This window comes from Salminus brasiliensis, chromosome 25 (genome assembly GCF_030463535.1).
Source record: "Salminus brasiliensis chromosome 25, fSalBra1.hap2, whole genome shotgun sequence".
In the NCBI taxonomy this organism is placed as follows: domain Eukaryota; kingdom Metazoa; phylum Chordata; class Actinopteri; order Characiformes; family Bryconidae; genus Salminus; species Salminus brasiliensis.
In genome coordinates, this window is record NC_132902.1 from 23,902,904 (window position 1) to 23,920,497 (window position 17,594).

Here is a 17,594-nt window from a genome sequence, read left to right on the forward strand (position 1 = left end):
AGAGTTAGTATAGCTGTGGTTAGGTGTAGGGTTTAGGTTTAGAGTTAGTATAGCTGTGGTTAGGTTTAGGGTTAAGGTTTAGAGTTAGTATAGCTGTGGTTAGGTGTAGGGTTTAGGTTTAGAGTTAGTATAGCTGTGGTTAGGTTTAGGGTTAGGTTTAGGGTTAGTATAGCTGTGGTTAGGTGTAGGGTTTAGGTTTAGGGTTAGTATAGCTGTGGTTAGGTTTAGGGTTTACGGTTAGGGTTGGTGTGGTTATGGTTAGGGTTAAGGTGGTGTTAGGTTTAGGGCTAGAATGGTTGAGTTTAGGTCCAAGGATAAGTTTAGATTAAAGGAAGGGTGAGGTTTAGTGTTAGTATGATAGTGGTTAGGCTTAGGTTTAAGACTGGAGTTACTGGGGTTAAGGTTGGGGTTAGGTTTAGGGTTGGGATTAGTGTTAGTATGGTTGTAGATAGGATTTGGGTTAGGTTTAGGGTTAGTATGGTTGTGGATGGGATTAGGATTAAATTCAGGTTTAGGGATAGTATGGTTATGGATGGGATTAGGATTAAATTCAGGTTTAGGGTTAGTATGGTTATGGATGGGATTAGGATTAAATTCAGGTTTAGGGTTAGTATGGTTATGGATGGGATTAGGATTAAATTCAGGTTTAGGGTTAGTATGGTTATGGATGGGATTAGGATTAAGTTCAGGTTTAGGGTTAGTATGGTTATGGATGGGATTAGGATTAAGTTCAGGTTTAGGGTTAGTATGGTTATGGATGGGATTAGGCCTAAATTCAGGTTTAGGGATAGTATGGTTATGGATGGGATTAGGGTTAAGGTTTAGGGTTAAGATTAGCTTGGCTACAATAATACAAAAAAAATTGATAGTGGACCTTATTAATACTGTATAGTAAATCTCTGTGTGTGTGTGTGTGTGTGTGTGTGTGTGTGTGTGTTGTTTCTTGTGAAGCGTCTCCGCTCTCACTTCTAAACACTTGGGTCTATTTTTGAACGTGGGCATGAAAGAGTGAAGATGCTTGGATTAAAATAGCAGTGTCTCTGGTGTGTGTGTGTGTGTGTGTGTGTGTGTGTGTGTGTGTGTGTGTGAGAGAGAGAGAGTAGGTGGAGGCTGGCTTTGCTTCGTCAGTGCTGGTTCTTCTGTGCTGTTCTAGTGAGCTGACTCCAGCCTCTCTGCCCAGCATTAGTCTATAACAGTCATCCAGTCTGGTCCGAAATCGCCCCAAAATATTAGATGCACATTATGTCATACACTATGTGGACAAAAGTATTGGGACACCTGCTCATTGTTTATTGTTTCTTCTGAAATCAAGGCTATTAAAAAGAGCGGATCCTGCTTCTGTTGGAGTAACTGTCTCTACTGACCAGAGAAGAAGAGGTTTTCTACTATTTTGGAGGAGCACTGCTGTGAGGATTTGATTGCATTCAGCGACAAAAGCGTTAGTGAGGTCAGGTTCTAATCCATCAGTACGGACAACACGGTACCTCCACTGCTCCACAGCTCAATGCTGGGGGCTTTATACCCCTCTAGCCCACACCTGGACACTTAAAGTAGCTGAATGAGTTTGTCAGAAGGGGTGTCCACAAATATTTGGACATAAAGTGTTGCAGAAACACACAATCAGTATCAGACCAAGGACTGATTTCAGTCATTATCATCCTCATTGTATCGCGCTGGTCTGTTCAGGACGGTCGTCTGTCCTGCTCCGCTGACTCATCCCAGTGTGGCCATCTGCTTTACTCTCTCCAGTGTAACAAACCTCATTTCTCCGGGTTCCGCTGTTTGGGTTCTGCTGTGAACGCCTCGCTTTGTTTCTCTGTGCTGATCAAGTTTTTGAAGCTTGAAGAGGGAGAGGGGTTTTTATTAGTCCTGATTTTAGGCTCATTAGATCCCTGCTTCAATAACGGCTTTTGTTTGTCCCTGGCTGCAGTGGGTTATGACCATGTGTGTGTTTAGACTGTGGGAAAGCCCAGAATGGAGAGAGAGAGAGAGAGAGAGAGAGAGAGGGACGCGTGACTAGGAGATGAAGGACCTGCTAGTTCATTGAGAGGCAGTCTGAATCCACAAAGCGTCTGTGTGCTCAGCCATGTTTGCTAAACTCAAATACGGCTGCCTTCTGAGTACCGCTCAGATTTACACTGAAAGGTGGAGTCCTGCTTGTCGAACACTGTAATTCTTGTAGGATAAGTAGGGGAGTTGTTAGGGGTATTGTGAACACACACACACACACACACACACACACACACACACACACACACACTACTGATCAACTACTGTTCTAGTGTACAGTTCTTAATGCCACACACAGTACAAGGAGGGCAGTGGGTCTATCAGAACACCCACAGAAACTCATCTGGACCTGTGATTGGTTTGAGGACTAATTTGCATGTTGTAGCTTTTTGCATAATATTTATGTATTTATATTTCTTTTTGTATTTGTTTAATTATTTGAAAAGAAATAAATATTTAATATGTAAATATATATATATATATATATATATATATATATATATATATATATATATATATATATATATATATATTTTTTAATATATCAGAGTCCACTGTGTCAGTACATCTCAGTTAGTGCCTCCAATCCTGTAAATAAAACTTTTTTATGATAAATAATAAATATATTTATAATAAAAACTACAAATGTTTTTAAAAAGATGAAAGAAATAATATATATGTGTTAGATTTGAATGTTTTTAATATTTTTATTATTATTTTTATATATTTTTATTTTATTATTATTTTATTTTATTAATTTTTAACATTAGTGTTCTTTTTATTAGGTTTTTATATGAAACAAAACAGAAATAATCCAAAATCTAGTCGGAGTAAAATCACAACTTTAATATTCACTAATCACTGAAATATGAATCTAGTAGGGGGAGTCCGCAGTGGAGCAGGAAGAGTGGTCCAGCAGGAATATTAGGACAAAGGCAGGCCACACACATACACACACACACACACACACGCATACAAACACAGGGTGTGGGTGGGTGCCGGGCACTGGGCCAGGCTGGAGCAGGCCTGAATGGGGCCAGTAGGAGGACGGGTTTTGGGTGAGCTGTCGACCTTGACGCACCTCCGGCCCCCAGTGCCCACGCTGGGCCAGCGCTGGGCCAATACTGGGCCTCTCTGCCTGGCACCCACTGGAACAGGTCGTGCTGTACTGAATCAGCCGGGAGCGAGTTCCGGTAGTCCAGTGACTCAGATTACACCACAGCACGACTGAGCAGTTTGGCCAAGGTGTCTAAATATACGTCCGTTTACTCGGAGTGTTGGAGTGCGCTGAAGCTTCCGGGTGGAGGGATCTGGAGATACTGCTACGTACAGGGCTGTGGGACGGGTTACTCCGGCCATTTGTTGCTTGTATATTTAGTGTATTTTTACAAATAAGGATGAATTGAATCCTTATTGTTTATTAAGCACTAACAGTCTCCTCCATGTGCTTAGAAAAGCTTATCAAAATGTATCACGATACAATAAAATTTCGTCATATTGCCCAGCTCTAGTAGGGCGTCAGTAAGCTTGATGGTATCGGTGCTTTCTACTGCAGATACCGATTCTGTGTGTAAGCGGCAATATCGCCGACTATACAGATATCAGCATTGGTGCAACGTTATCAACATACTGTACAATACATGAACATTCTATCATCAGCCTGATACAGTGTGTGTGTGTGTGTGTGTGTGTGTGTGTGTGAGCGAGAGAGAGAAAGAGAGAGAGAGACTCTCTCTGACATTCAAGTGATAGTTTAGAGTCAGTTTCACCCTCGTTTACACAAAGTGTCTCTCTCTCTCTCTCTCTCTCTCTGTGTGTCTCTCTCTCTCTCTCTCTCTCTCTCTCTCTCTCTCTCTCTGTGTCTCTCTCTCTCTGTGTAGAATATGAGTGATGCGATGGCGGTCCTCCACAAGCTGCAGACGGGTCTGGACGTGAATGTGAAGTTCACGGGGGTCCGAGTGTTTGAATACACTCCGGAGTGTATCGTCTTCGACCTGCTGGACATCCCGCTCTACCACGGCTGGCTGGTTGACCCACAGGTGCGGAAACACACCCTCTAACTGGAACACTATCTCTCTCTCTCTCACACACACACACATACACACACACACACACACACACACACAGGCACTGCAGCAGAACCACAACAGAAGACCTCAGAGCTGAAGTAAAATAAATAGCAGCATGAAATCATCTGAACACACACACACTCACACACACACTCACACACACACCACACTCACTCTCCCACACACACACACACACACACACTCACACACACACACACACACACTCACTCTCCCACACACACACACACTGCTGCAGGCACTTTACGGAAAGCATGATGTTCATGTTTTTGTTATTGTTGTTTTTTCTCCCTGTCGAGTTTCTGACCACATGGCGAGTCCAGCAGCACTTTCTCTTCCCTCTCAAGCAAAATACACTTGTCCAAATGTTTGTGGACACCCTTTCTAATGCATTCAGCTACTTTAAGTTGCTGACACAGATGTGCAAATGCACACACACACAGCTTGTCTAGACCCTGTAGAGAAGTAGTACTGCCAATAGAATAGGACTCTCTGGAGCAGATCAACATGAACCTATTGGCACCAGGCCAGCTAATGGTATAATTGGTGTATATATGGTATATAAGTAGACGAGTATACGACCCCAGCATTGAGCTGTGGAGCAGTGGCAGAACTGTGTTCTGTGGAATGCAATCAGATCAAAAGCAGGAGCTCTTTCAACTCTCTTTTTAATACCCTTGATTTCAGAAGATGAATGAGCAGGTGTCCCAATACTTTTGTCCATACAGTGTATGTAGAGTTGCTCAAGTGTTTTTTCTTCTCTGTTTGTTAGTCTGATCTAATCATCTGTCAATCATGTCGGCCTCTCTCCCTCTCTCTCTTTCTCTCCCCCTCTCTCTCTCCCCCTCTCTCCCCCCCCCCCCCTCTCTCCCTCTCTCTCTCTCTCTCTCTCTCTCCCCCCCCCCCCCCCCCCTCTCTCTCTCTCTCTCTCTCTCTGTAGATGGCTGATATAGTGAAGGCGGTGGGGAACTGCAGTTATAATCAGCTGGTTGAGAAGATAATCAGCTATAAGCAGTCAGAGAGCAGCGAGCTGGCTGGAGAAGGTGTGTGCAGTTCTTCATCCCACCATCGTTCCCACTCTTCCTCTTTTCCCATTTTTCCTCTCTGCCCTATTTCTCCGCCCGCCCCCCCCCCCCCCCCCTCTCTCTCTCTCTCTCCCTCTCTCCTCTTTTGTTTATGTGTATAAATATATATCTTTAATATATATATATGTGTGTGTGTGTGGTCCTCTTATTCCCTTCCGGCTGAGTGTGTGCAGCTCTCACACTCCACATGTAGCTCTTGTATGAGTGAGTGTGAGAGAGAGAGAGAGATGTGAGGGGGGTGGAGGTAAGGGTGAGACCCACCCTCTCACTCTCTTACTCTCTCTCTCACTCTCTAACTCTCTCTCTCTCTCTCACTTACTCGCTCTCTCTCTCACTTACTCGCTCTCTAACGCTCTCATTCTAAGTGACAAAAAACAAGAGAGAGAGGGAATGAGACAAAGAGCGAGCGTGGGGCGAGCGAGCGAGTAAGCGAGCGAGTGAGAGATGTATTTCTGTATTGTTTTTTTCCTCGGGCTGAATTTTTTGTGGCTCTTGTTGCATCATAAATAAATAACAGCATGTGAAGGACACACACACATACACACACACACGCACACACATACACACATGTTCTTTCTGTTTCTGTAGCTTTACTGACTACGTATGTGTCAGTGTTTCCAGCCTAACCCTCCTTGTGTGTATAATCTTACTGATCAGCTGAAGGGTCATAAGTCCTCAGTGGTTAAGTACAGTACAGTGCAATGAATGTGTGTGTGTGTGTGTGTGTGTGTGTGTGTGTGTGTGTGTAGCAGGTAGTAACAGGTTATTAAACCCACTGATGGATGTTTGCAGTAGGACAGCTTGTACCACCACCGAGCGGGTGGGTAGTATTTGGGTGGTGGGTTAGCAGTCACCACCAGCGCAACACACACTACTAACACACACTCGCCATCACCATGTCAGTCAGTGTCACTACAGTCCGTGCTGAGAATGCTGACCCACCACCCAAATACTACCTACGTACCTGCTCTGTGGTAGTCCGCCCTGTGGGGTCCTGAGCACTGAAGATCAAACAGGGTGAGAGGGGGCGGATAACAGAGTAGATGGACAAACAAGCAGGTGGTGTTAATGAAGTGGCTGGTTGGCGTATATACACTTAGCATCCCTCCAAGTTAGGAGAGTTACCATTTTGGGGATGTAATGTTACCTGGGTTGTGTGTGTGTGTGTGTGTGTGTGTGTGTGTGTGTGTGTGTGTGTGTGTGTGTGTCTCTCTCTCTTAGGGTTTGTAGCAGAGCAGTTCCTCAACAGTACGGCCACCCAGCTGACCTATCACGGCCTGTGTGAGCTCACCTCCACCGTGCAGGAGGGGGAGCTGTGTGTGTTCTTCAGAAACAACCACTTCAGCACCATGACCAAATTCAAGGTACACACACGCGCTACATGTCCAAAAGTTTGTAGACACCCGATCATCCAGTGTTTTTAATAGGGAGTTTGTTGCAATCGGATTCTCTTCACCTGTCAGTGGTTTTAATGTTATGGCTGATGAGTGTAAATAGTGTGTTTTAAAGGGTTCAGTGGAGGAATGCTGTGCAGTTGTGCCATCTAGTGGCCACAAGCATGCATGTACAGGTTCTTGCAACCAGTAAGACCATTAACAGAGGTCTTCTTTTTAAATGTTTTACATGCCCAGCTCCACTACTGAAAGGCTGTTGGACTGCTTTGCTGTGTGTGTGTGTGTTTCAGGATGCAGAGTGTGTGGACATGATGTTCACATGGGTCAGGTAGAATACAGGGTGATGCAGGGTATTTTCCAGTGCAGTCTATTGTAAACAGTACAGCTACTTGCACCCACAGCTGAGCTTTTAGGATCTCCACTGAGGGGCTATAAAGCCCCCTATAATGATGGGAGCTGTGGAGCTGTATTCTGAGGAGTGACGGAGCTCCATCCAGATCCAGTACCTTTGGGATGGGTTGGAGTGGCATTTGAGATTTGGAACATAATCATCCAGCATCCAACAGTGTAAACTCCCTATCAGTGCAAAAGACTCATATCTCCAAAATATCTACAAAGATTTTATTCCATGTCATTTTGGAGCATTTCTATTGGTCCGTTCATCATGAGATTCTGATACAGTATGAAAATATGATGTGTATATTCAGTATTGTGATAGACTACTAGAAAAGGGGTTATTTCAAGGCTCTTTAGCAGGGGCTCAGGGAGGTAATGGCTTCCACTATGATCTGAGGGTCGCTGGTCTGGGTCGATGGCACCTCCTCACCACATCACACCTAGCGTCTGTTACCTGTTGTATCGGAGCTGGCGAGCCAGGCTTTCTGCCAAGCACCCTGGCTCCCTAGTGATGCTACATCAGCGGCTTCACGTGTGTCGGAGACGTGCTGTCGGCTTTCCAAATATAGTTATTCTGCCCCTGCAAACGTAGGATCCTCAGGTGTGCGCTCTCTCTCTCTCTCTCTCTCTCTCTCTCTCTCTCGCATTCTCTCTCTCTCTCTCTCTCTCTCTCGCACTCTCTCTCTCTCTCTCTCTCTCTCTCTCTCTCTCTGTCTTCGCGGCAGGGCCAGCTCTACCTGCTGGTGACAGATCAGGGTTTCCTGACGGAGGAGAAGGTGGTGTGGGAGAGTTTGCATAACGTTGACGGAGACGGGAACTTCTGCGACTCAGAGTTTCGGCTGAGGCCGCCGTCCGACCCGGAGAGCGTGTACCGTGGACAGCAGGATCAGATCGACCAGGTCAGAACCACCATCGACTACAACCCATAGCAGTGGTGCCCAGCTCTGGTGCTGGAGTCCAGAATATGCCTCACACAGAGTCTAGGGTGTTGCCTGTAGCCTGCACAAGTGGCCAGTGTCGCTCTGCAGCCAAAACCCTAGTCTGGTGAGGCGGGGTTCGTTATGCCAGTATGTTGACAGCCAATCAGAACAGAGGTGATTTACATATATGTCAGTCTTAAAGGTACAGTAACAAAAACAGCCTGTTTAATTGTACAGGATAAATAAAGGTCTGAATAAATGAACTCTTAACACTGTACCTGGGTCAGCGGGGAAGTACGACTGCGTGTACGGCTGAAGCTGCCGTGTGTTGTGTGTGTTCGTGCCTGCTGAGCACAGCAGAGCAGCTGAGAGGGGAAAGCTGCTTTAATAATTCATGCTAAAAGCTTCACTTCTCCCCTCTTTCCCTCCATCCATCCCCGTCCCCATCCTCCATCTCTGAGGGTTTACATACATGAAAGTCACGCTGTAGAGCGAAAGCAACACGCGTGATGCCTTTCACACTCACACTGCTGTGATTTCCAGCATATACATCTCTCTCCCTCTCTCTCCCACACTTCATCTCTCTCCCTCCCTCTCTCTCGCCACTTCTTGCAAATATTGAATAATGGATGATATTTTGCTGTGCTTTGAAGGCCGCTGGGTGTGTTTTAGGTTCAGGGCTGTTGGCCATGGCAACAGCAGAGGACGCTACAGTCAACCATTGACATTTAATTTTGTTCACAAATATTTACATTTCATAATCACATGAACCTGATCTGATCACTCTACTCTGATCTACTTCTCTTTATTATACTATATTACATCATAATAGACTGTTGCATTACACAATACAGCATAATACTTTACACTGCATTACGCTGTACTGCATCATAATACATTACATCATACTGTATTACATCATAATGTATTATATCATAATCATAATATTAAACACTGTAGTTCATCATAATGTATTATATCATAATCATAATATTAAACACTGTAGTTCATCATAATGTATTATACAACATTGCATCATAATGCATTACATCATAATACATGTACTGTATTAAATCATAATGTATTATACTGTTACATAATGTTACAGTATACTACATCATAATACATTACATCATAATACACCATCATTGGATTGCATCATACTGTATTCCATCATAATGTATTATATAATATATTCATCAGAATTTATTATTCTGTATTATATCATATTACACTGTACTACATCATAATGTATTATATCATAATGTATTATACTATACTACATCATAAAACATACTGTACTACATCATAATGTATTACATCATAATATTACACTGTACTACATCATAATGTATTACATCATAATATTACACTGTGCTACATCATAATGTATTATACTGCACTATGTCATATTAGATCTAATGCATGATATTAATGAATAGATGTTACATTACATGCATCAACATACGTTATACTAATACACTGTCATATAACATCATACTCCACTGTAGTGCTACATCATAATACATGGTTGTAACTGATGTGTCTCCTGTTTCCTAGCTGCTGCTGACTCTGGATGATCAGTGATATATAAACCTGATATTCAGAGACTTTTATGTTATCTGTCTCAAAATTCACTCTTTCACACAATTTGAGATCAGAAAATATCTGAAAATGTCTGTTATTTCATTTCAGACCTCTGAAGACCAGGTTGAAAAGAGTCACTGTGTTTAATAAACGAACTCTGAATAGTTTGCCGAGCACACAGTGACCAGACTGTGATGAATCTGAGGTTATTAAACAGATCATAGGTATTAAAAGATGGAAACTCATTACGGTCACAAGGCCATGTGCTGGATGTTCCTCCAGTCTGCCAGCACATAGCGAAATGATCCAACCTGAGAAGATGATGTTTACAAAAAAAAGTTAATAAATACATTTAGGCACTGGGACACTGGGACACTGGGACACTGTCCAGAGTCATGTGACTACAGCCTGTGTTACCACAGAGCTACGCTTTCTTTTCCTCCCAGTACCTTGGCTTTTTCTACCCCAGTGTTTCTACAGCATGATGTAACACTTGTTAGAGCTCCCTCTTCAGACCTGTTGTGTAAGCTCAGAGCGGAGTGTGTTACTGATGCTGATGTGTCTGTACGTCTCTCTGGGCCTAATGATAATTCACACAGGCCTGAACAGTTGTTTAATTGTGCATGTATATATATACAGTATGTGTGTGTGTGTGTTGTAGGACTACCTGATGGCACTGTCGCTACAGCAGGAGCAGCAGGCTTCGGAGCTGGGCTGGGAGCAGCTCCCTGAGGGGATCAGTGATTTGGAGCTGGCCAAGAAGCTGCAGGAGGAGGAGGACCGCAGGGCTTCACAGTTCTACCAGGAGCAGGAGCAGGAGCAGGCTCAAGCAGCCGCCGCAGCTGCTGCAGCTGCACAGGCCCAGGCACAGGTACAGATCAGCACAGAGATTCATTTGGCTGTATAAACACCAGGTACATTTATAGACGCTACAAGCATGGTCCCTGATGGCAGCGGTTCCCCACCCTGGTCCTGGAAGACCCCCTTCCCCTTCAGTAAGGGCTTCTTAAAGAGCTGATTAGCTGGGCCAGGTGTGTTGGAAGCAGGGTACGCACTAAAATGAGCAGGGCAGGGTGTCCTCCAGAACCAAAGTTTGGGAACCACTGTTCTATAGCATCTAGAAGCTCCTTAATGACACTTTCTCCGTCCGTCCTGCAGGGCCAGCAGCAGGCAGCAGGGGCCGCTCAGGCCGACGGAGCATCCGGAGGATCGGCAGCAGTGCCGGCCGGCGCCTCGGCCGGGGGAACAGCTGCCTCCCCGAGCCCAGGCAAGCAGCCCTCCACGGCGGAGCGCAAAGCCAAGAAAGAGGCCAAGGACAAAGATAAATGCATCCTGTTGTAACAGCGGCGGAGCTGCTCACTGTCTCTGGTGATCCATACAAACGAGAGGAGCGACATTTCACAACTGACTCAGTCCGGTATGACCAGAACGTGGAGCGCGAGAGAGAGAGAGGTGGATGACAGAAGAGGAGGATGCGCTGTTCCTAAGCCACCGGTGCCTGACTTTCTCTGCCCTCCGTGCTCTGAACACACACACACAGAAGAGCAGCTGAGGGCGGCTGGGTGAAAGAAACACTCGCTCTGCGTCTTTCCCACAGCTGGCCGACCTTCTTCCACACAGTGCTGCTGCAGAGTGCTGTGGGGTGACCTCAAGCTCTGGAAGGGTTGATTTTATAGCAAAAGCAGAAATATATAGAAACACTACCAGAGGGGAGATACAAGATAATGGCACCTATTTTATTTCTTCTTCTTTTTTTTCGTTGTTTATAAGCTGTTTTATACCGACACGCATTTACACTCACTCACAGGCAGAGAGGCTGAGATGCTTTATTGGTTTACTGGTTTACTGGTTCACTCGGCATGGACAGGGAGCAGGTTTTGGGCTGTTCTGGGTCTGAATCTGATCTCCACAGCGTTCTAGACGCCTTTAGAAACAGCAGGACAGTTGCCGTACGCACCAAGTCGGCGCACCATGAGATACAGGTGAAGATGGCTCAGATACACTATATGTCCATAAGTTTGTAGACATTTCCTCTAAACTTAAGTAAGCCGGCAGTTTGTCCATCATCTGCTGCAGTACCAGCCTCTTCTGAAGAGGATTTGATTGCGTTCAGCCACAAGTAAGAGCATCAGTGAGGTCAGGTGCTGATGTTGTTGGGTGATGAGATTCACAAACGCCACTCCACCTCATCCAAAAGTATTGGATGGATGGATGAAGCTCCGTCACGCCAGATGACGCAGTTCCCCAGCTGTAATGCTGAAGGGCTTTCACCCCTCTGAGCTGGGACGGGCGTCGGGCACTATATGTCCGTAAGTTTGTAGACATTTCTTCTGGATTCAAGGGTTAAAGCAGGGAGTTCATCATGTCCATCATTTGCTGCAGTAACAGCCTCTGCTATTCTGAAAGGGCTTTACAATAGGTGTTGCAGCTTTGATGCAGTTTGATGGCATTCAGCCACAAATAAGAGCATCAGTAAGGTCAGGGACTGATGAGGTTGGATGGTTAGGTTCACAAGCACCATTTCAACCCATCCCAGGGTTGGATGGATGGAGCTCCATCACTCCAGAGAATGCAGTTCCACTAGATTTTTACACTAGATGTTGGAACATTGCTGTGAGGAGAATTTGATGGCATTCATCCACAAATAAGTGTACAATTGAGGTCAGCTACTGATGTTTGATGTTTTAGGTGTTTTCACAAACACCATTTAAACTCATCCCAGAGGTGTTGGGTGGATGGAGCTCCATCACTCCAGAGAGCACAGATCCACTGCTCCACAGCCCAATCCCACTAGCTGGCACTGATGTTGGGGACACTGATGTGTGGATGCTCCATAGAATCCCATTTTATTGGCAATGGGTTTCAAAGCTTGGAGAAGCTGCATTGACTGATTAGAAGGGGTGTCTGGATACTTTTGGACATATTAAGTTAGAAAGGGATTATTGCCAATGGGGAATTTGAATTTTAACTGAAATTCCTTTTACAGCCTCAGTCCAGGTCTGATTGCCTTACAGCGTTACCAGACCGCACGGTGATGTAGTGCGACTTAGGCAGGCGTTTTCCTTTTAGCCAATCATCTTCTGCTCTGACGCCGAGCGGCAGACCGTTTCACACTCGAGTCGTTCTCCAACACCACATTTCTTTAAATCTGAAACCATCAGATTACGATGTTAATAAGCCGCCGTTGCCCGACGCTAGACTCCCCCTGCCCTCAAAACTTGATCATTTAATATGTGTAACACACATTTGGTGTTATTTTGGGTTGGATTGTAATGTAGAGCTTTATGGTTTGAGTATTTTTTTTCTTTATCTGTTCGTGCCACCGTGCTTCTGCCTTTTTCTGTTCACTCGAATTGTACTCTGTGTGTAAATACATGTACCCTACAGTACACACGCTCGAGCGAAATTCACCCCTGCATCCGCATCTGTGCTACTGCCTTCTCCTGAGAAACAGACCCTTTGTTTTCTATCTATACATTCCAGCAGAATGCCTTGAGTCGAGCATTGTATCGAGGCTCAGACCCACACGCGCTCCGATGCTGGGACGCTTCCTCTCTGCAGGAGGAGGCTGTGTGTTCGTGTGAAAATCTGGTTTGTGCTCTAATTACTGCAAAATTCGGATCACTCCAACACTTGGAGTGTGTGTATGTATGTGTGTATGCGTGAGTGAGTGAGTGTGTGTGTTTAACACACAGCAGAAGGGCTGGTTCCCAGTCCCAGTCTTGCGGACATCGGGCTCTGTACGGCTGCTCAGACGCACCCGTTTCAACTCCCTGTGCTTTTACCAGCAGTGGAGGATCCCTGCGCCTAGGGTAGTCCTCCTGCAGTCAGTTTGATCTGTCTGCTGAACATCACGGGATGCTCGATGATGATGATCATCATCTGATGTGTTGTAACTGGTGTGTTACAAAAACATCCAGCGCTTATTTTTCCCCTAGACTGGGACCTGGAACCACTGCCGTAGAGTGATGTACCTACTTGACGTGGGCTGGAGTTGTCTTATAGGGGCCCCCAGCGGCCAAAAACTCTCTGTATATAAATACGCCTTACAACATTTACAATAACTTTTATACAAGGAAAAAAAAAGACGTAGACGTGCGAGATATGAGACTGAGACAATCTGTAGACTTTACCATAGACAGAACCACTCAGGCCTTCCAAGAAGGACTATATCCTTGAGTGTCTTGCTGATAGTATAAGCTGCCTTGGTAAAGGGTGAGGGTAACCACGGTAATACACAGGGTCTGAATTCGGGAAGAAAGTCCATCCCTCAAACCGAGGATTCACTAAAAGGGAGTACAGATGAGATCCAGCATTGATGGAGTCGTTGAAGCATACTTTCTGCCTCACCACATTAGCTTTAGTCCTACACACCAGGTGTGTTAACAAGCACCGAACCTGGTCAGCCATATGCAGCGATGGCTTGACCGTTTATCTATGACTCTGCGTAAGGTCTGGCAGACGCACGAGAGACGATGTGAGGGAAACCAGAGCTTTCTGCCCACCTGACTGATCTGACCTGGAAGCAATCGAACACTACAGAAGCTGCGTCCACTACGTCGTCCAACTTTGTGATATTAGGGTTTATTTATGTCATATTGCTGAAGCCTGCATTTCTCACACACGGTTTTTTGGGTGAATATGGACATTCCTTAGTGCTGTGATGGTAAATGTGGGATTATTTGATGGGGAATTCTAACACTTTTTAACATTCCTGCACAATTTCATAGTCAGGATGTAAACTGAGTGATTTAGAGTTTTGGTTTGGTGTGAAATTGTCAGCTGGGATTTCTAGGAGCTAGGATATAAGCATTTTATTTAGTCCCCAAAGCCACCAGGGAAGTATCACTTTTCTATGTTAAGGTTGTTGTTGGTGGTGGTCAAACAGTGGTCAATCTCAAGTTAAAAATCCTTTTAGAATTATTTCGCTGTCCTATCCTAAATACACTAAATTGACAAAAGTATTGGGACACCAAATCAATCCTTGTCTATTCTGAAATCAAAGGTATTAAAAAAATAAGAGAGTTTATACTGTTTGTTGGAGTGCACTGCTCTTCCACTGCTCCACAGCGCAAAACTTGGGGGCTTTATACCCCTCTAGCCCACGCCTGGCATTAGGCTCATCAATGTCTATCCTCTCCAGAGTCCTATTCTATTGGCAGTACTTCTCTACAGGGACTACACAAGCACAAGTGTGTGTGTATGTGTGCGTATTTACAAATGTAGCTGCTTAAATCTATTAGAAGGGGTGTCCACAAACCTTTGTGAGAGATTTGTATGTAATGATGATGCTTAAATAGTGGCAAATCTGAAAATCGCTTCAGGCTGTAGCAGATGACTCTTCAGACCTCTGCTTCCACCAAACCCTCTGAACTCTGAATTTGGAGTGTTTACATCCTAACTGTCGAATTATGTAGAAATTTTGAAAATTTCAATGCAATTCCTAGATTACGCCCCCAAGTGAAAGCCAGTCCTAAGCCCGGTCTCTTCAGTGGAGGCTCTGTATAGAGTACTAGACTTTCCCAGCACACACATACACTGCATTTTGCTGCCAGTTGTCCATTAGCTCGCCATTTGCATTGATCACCAACCTCTCCAAAACAGTCCTTTTTGTTACTTGTGCTCTAGCTTGAACCTTTGCTCCTGAATTGTATTCATTACAGATCTATTTTGTGTGGAATGTCACCTGAGCATATTGGTAGGTGGTGTGAGTTGGCTGAACACTGTAACATAAGGGTGTCCTAGACTGTTTGAGTCATTGTAATAGGTTCTGCACTGTTATATGGATGGAATGCACTACTAAGGAGCAAAAATACCTCATTTTCTACACAATTAGACGTGCCAGAGTGACCGTGTTTGGATACCCCCGGAGGAAAAAGCGGATTCACGGAATAACCAGGATGTAACCATCACTTTTATGAACACCATGAGATTTACAGGGCTAAAGTGAAAACAGTAACAGGAATAAAGACCAGAACACACACTACTGTTGGTCAGATTGCTGCCACTAAGCTGTAGTCTTGTTTATTTTTTTTTGTTTACTTGTTTGTTTGTTGGTCCCCTGCTTAGCTTTGATGATGTAAATGTATTGTCACGTGTATCTCACTGACCTAACGGCTCTGAGGAAAACCGCAGACAAAGGAATCTCAGTGCCAACACACACAGGCTGCATCCGAATAGCTGAGCAGAGGCTCCTTCCCTACATTTCGGTTGCCTGATCTGGGCGCCACATGGATCCACTTGCTGTAGACAGCTCTGCCAAGATATTCAGTGCAGTCATGAGTTACAGATCAGGCAGATTTAAGGAAAAGCAGAAGGACATTTTCTTCAACTATTTGGACACATCAGTCAGAAAAGGGATGCGCTGTGCTTGGGCCTCTGCTGCTGTTTAAGCCTAAGTTAAAAAGACAGGTCATGTCTTTTTAGGGGGGGGGGGGGGGTGTATTTAGATGAGCACACAAATGCTACCATACTTGTGGGAACTGATTTTTTCCAATTAGCCCTAACTTTCAAAGTCAATCAAGTGTCAATAAAAATTGAACACTAATACTTGTACTTTAAACTGACTGTTTTTTAGTTTTTTAATGTACCCCAAACACATGAACACTAGCCCATAATCTCTATTTAATGGATAAAGCTCATCCACATGCAGGAAAACTGGATTAGTACACACGACTGATGCTTCTTATTGGATAAAAAATTATTGCCAAACACTCAAATCAGCCATAACATCAGTAGCACCTGCCTAATACTGAGACACCACAGAGGCATGGAGCCCCAAAGATGACCTCTGTAAGGCCTGTAAACTGTGAGGTGGGGCCTCCATAGGTCGAATCAATGAGCCTTATGTGCCCATGACCTGAGGAATACTTATGGTAGGTGCTGACGACTACTACATACCAGAAACAGCCGACAAGACCTGCCTAATGCTTTGAAGACGCTCTGATTTTAACATATCCAACCTTTGACAGGAGCACAGTAGACAAAGATAACCAATGTTGAGATTATTCATATATAATATATATATACACACACACACACACACTTCCGCTGTCAGAGTCACTAATGTTATGGCTGATTGGTGTATATTTAGTCCTTTTAGTGACCAGAAAACAGAAGCACATTTATATAATTAAAAAAAAAAAAAAAAAGAAAAAAAGCATGTGTCCATGTTTTCCAATGAACCCACACTCAGGAGCCGCAAAGTCCCAAGTAGGAACCCCTGAAGAGGCCTTGAAGGCAGCATTCGTCCACATCAACCAGCACAGTCAGAGCAGTAGTGCCCAACACTGCTCCTGGAAGTCTGGAGATCCCACACCCACCCTCAGTATTTAGCTGCCCATGAAAGCTTCAAGTCTGCAGACTAGTAAAACACCAGGACGGTGTCTGGGCATCCCTGCTCTTACACACTGCTGCAGACAGAGAGGTTTGCCCTATGTCTCTGTGTGCTTAAGTTGTTTCTGGTAAGAAAACAAGCAGAAATATCACACCCCCGCCCCCCCCAAGAAACAAAATTACAGCTGCAGTGTCTGAAGTTCCATTTGCCCCACCCAAAATGCTTCTTATAAAGCAAACTTTAGCCACCAAACATCAACTCAAGCCAGGGTTTTTTTTTGTTGTTTTTTTAATATCCCACTGGAGCACGTATTTAGCATGTATGCGCTCTGCTGTGATCATACAAACACTAGGTCTTACTAAATTGTGCTTTTTTTTTTATTCATTTTTTTGGTGAATTTATTGGAAGAACCCCACACAAAAAAAGGCCATTGCTATTTTTGTGACTCATGTTTAGGGGCTAACTGTAGCACCAAGGCCCAGTGATCCGATTCAGCGATCCCATTAATACAGTTTCTATTTGTACTTCCTTTGTATGTCTATTTACACAAAATATTTAAAAGAGAGTTATTATTGCATTACAATGGTTTATGTACATATGACCAAATATGTATGTAGCCCAGCACAGTGTGAGACAAAATAGATGGACATTTAACAAAAAGCCTTAGACGAGGGACTCAACGTCTGATTAAAAGAAACCTGGTCAGTAAAGTCTGCTGTATTGTGTTTCTTAACGGCTACTAAAAAGTCACGCTTGTGTTTTCCGGGTTCTGCATGATG

General features: G+C 44.4%; 1 protein-coding gene across 2 annotated transcripts; it reads left to right on the top strand.

The window, feature by feature from the left end:
• The first annotated feature begins 3,886 nt into the window (after positions 1–3,886).
• On the top strand, positions 3,887–17,525 carry LOC140548248 (ubiquitin carboxyl-terminal hydrolase MINDY-2-like). Of its 2 annotated transcripts, none has more exons than XM_072671713.1 (6): positions 3,887–4,049; positions 5,038–5,140; positions 6,404–6,546; positions 7,698–7,871; positions 10,141–10,350; positions 10,638–17,525. In XM_072671713.1, the coding sequence occupies exons 1-6, from the start codon at positions 3,894–3,896 to the stop codon at positions 10,818–10,820; spliced, it is 969 nt and encodes a 322-aa protein (XP_072527814.1). In that variant the 5' UTR covers positions 3,887–3,893; the 3' UTR covers positions 10,821–17,525. The 2 variants fall into 2 exon arrangements, with proteins under 2 accessions (XP_072527814.1, XP_072527815.1); XM_072671714.1 differs by having other exon boundaries at positions 7,704–7,871.
• Positions 17,526–17,594: the final 69 nt, after the last annotated feature.

Excerpts from the sequence above, each read along its gene's own strand:
- LOC140548248 (XM_072671713.1), top strand. The coding sequence starts at position 3,894 with ATGAGTGATGCGATGGCGGTCCTCCACAAGCTGCAGACGGGTCTGGAC. Across the intron at positions 5,141-6,403 it reads CAGCGAGCTGGCTGGAGAAG|GGTTTGTAGCAGAGCAGTTC; the intron begins GTGTGTGCAGTT and ends TCTCTCTCTTAG. Across the intron at positions 7,872-10,140 it reads AGCAGGATCAGATCGACCAG|GACTACCTGATGGCACTGTC; the intron begins GTCAGAACCACC and ends TGTGTGTTGTAG.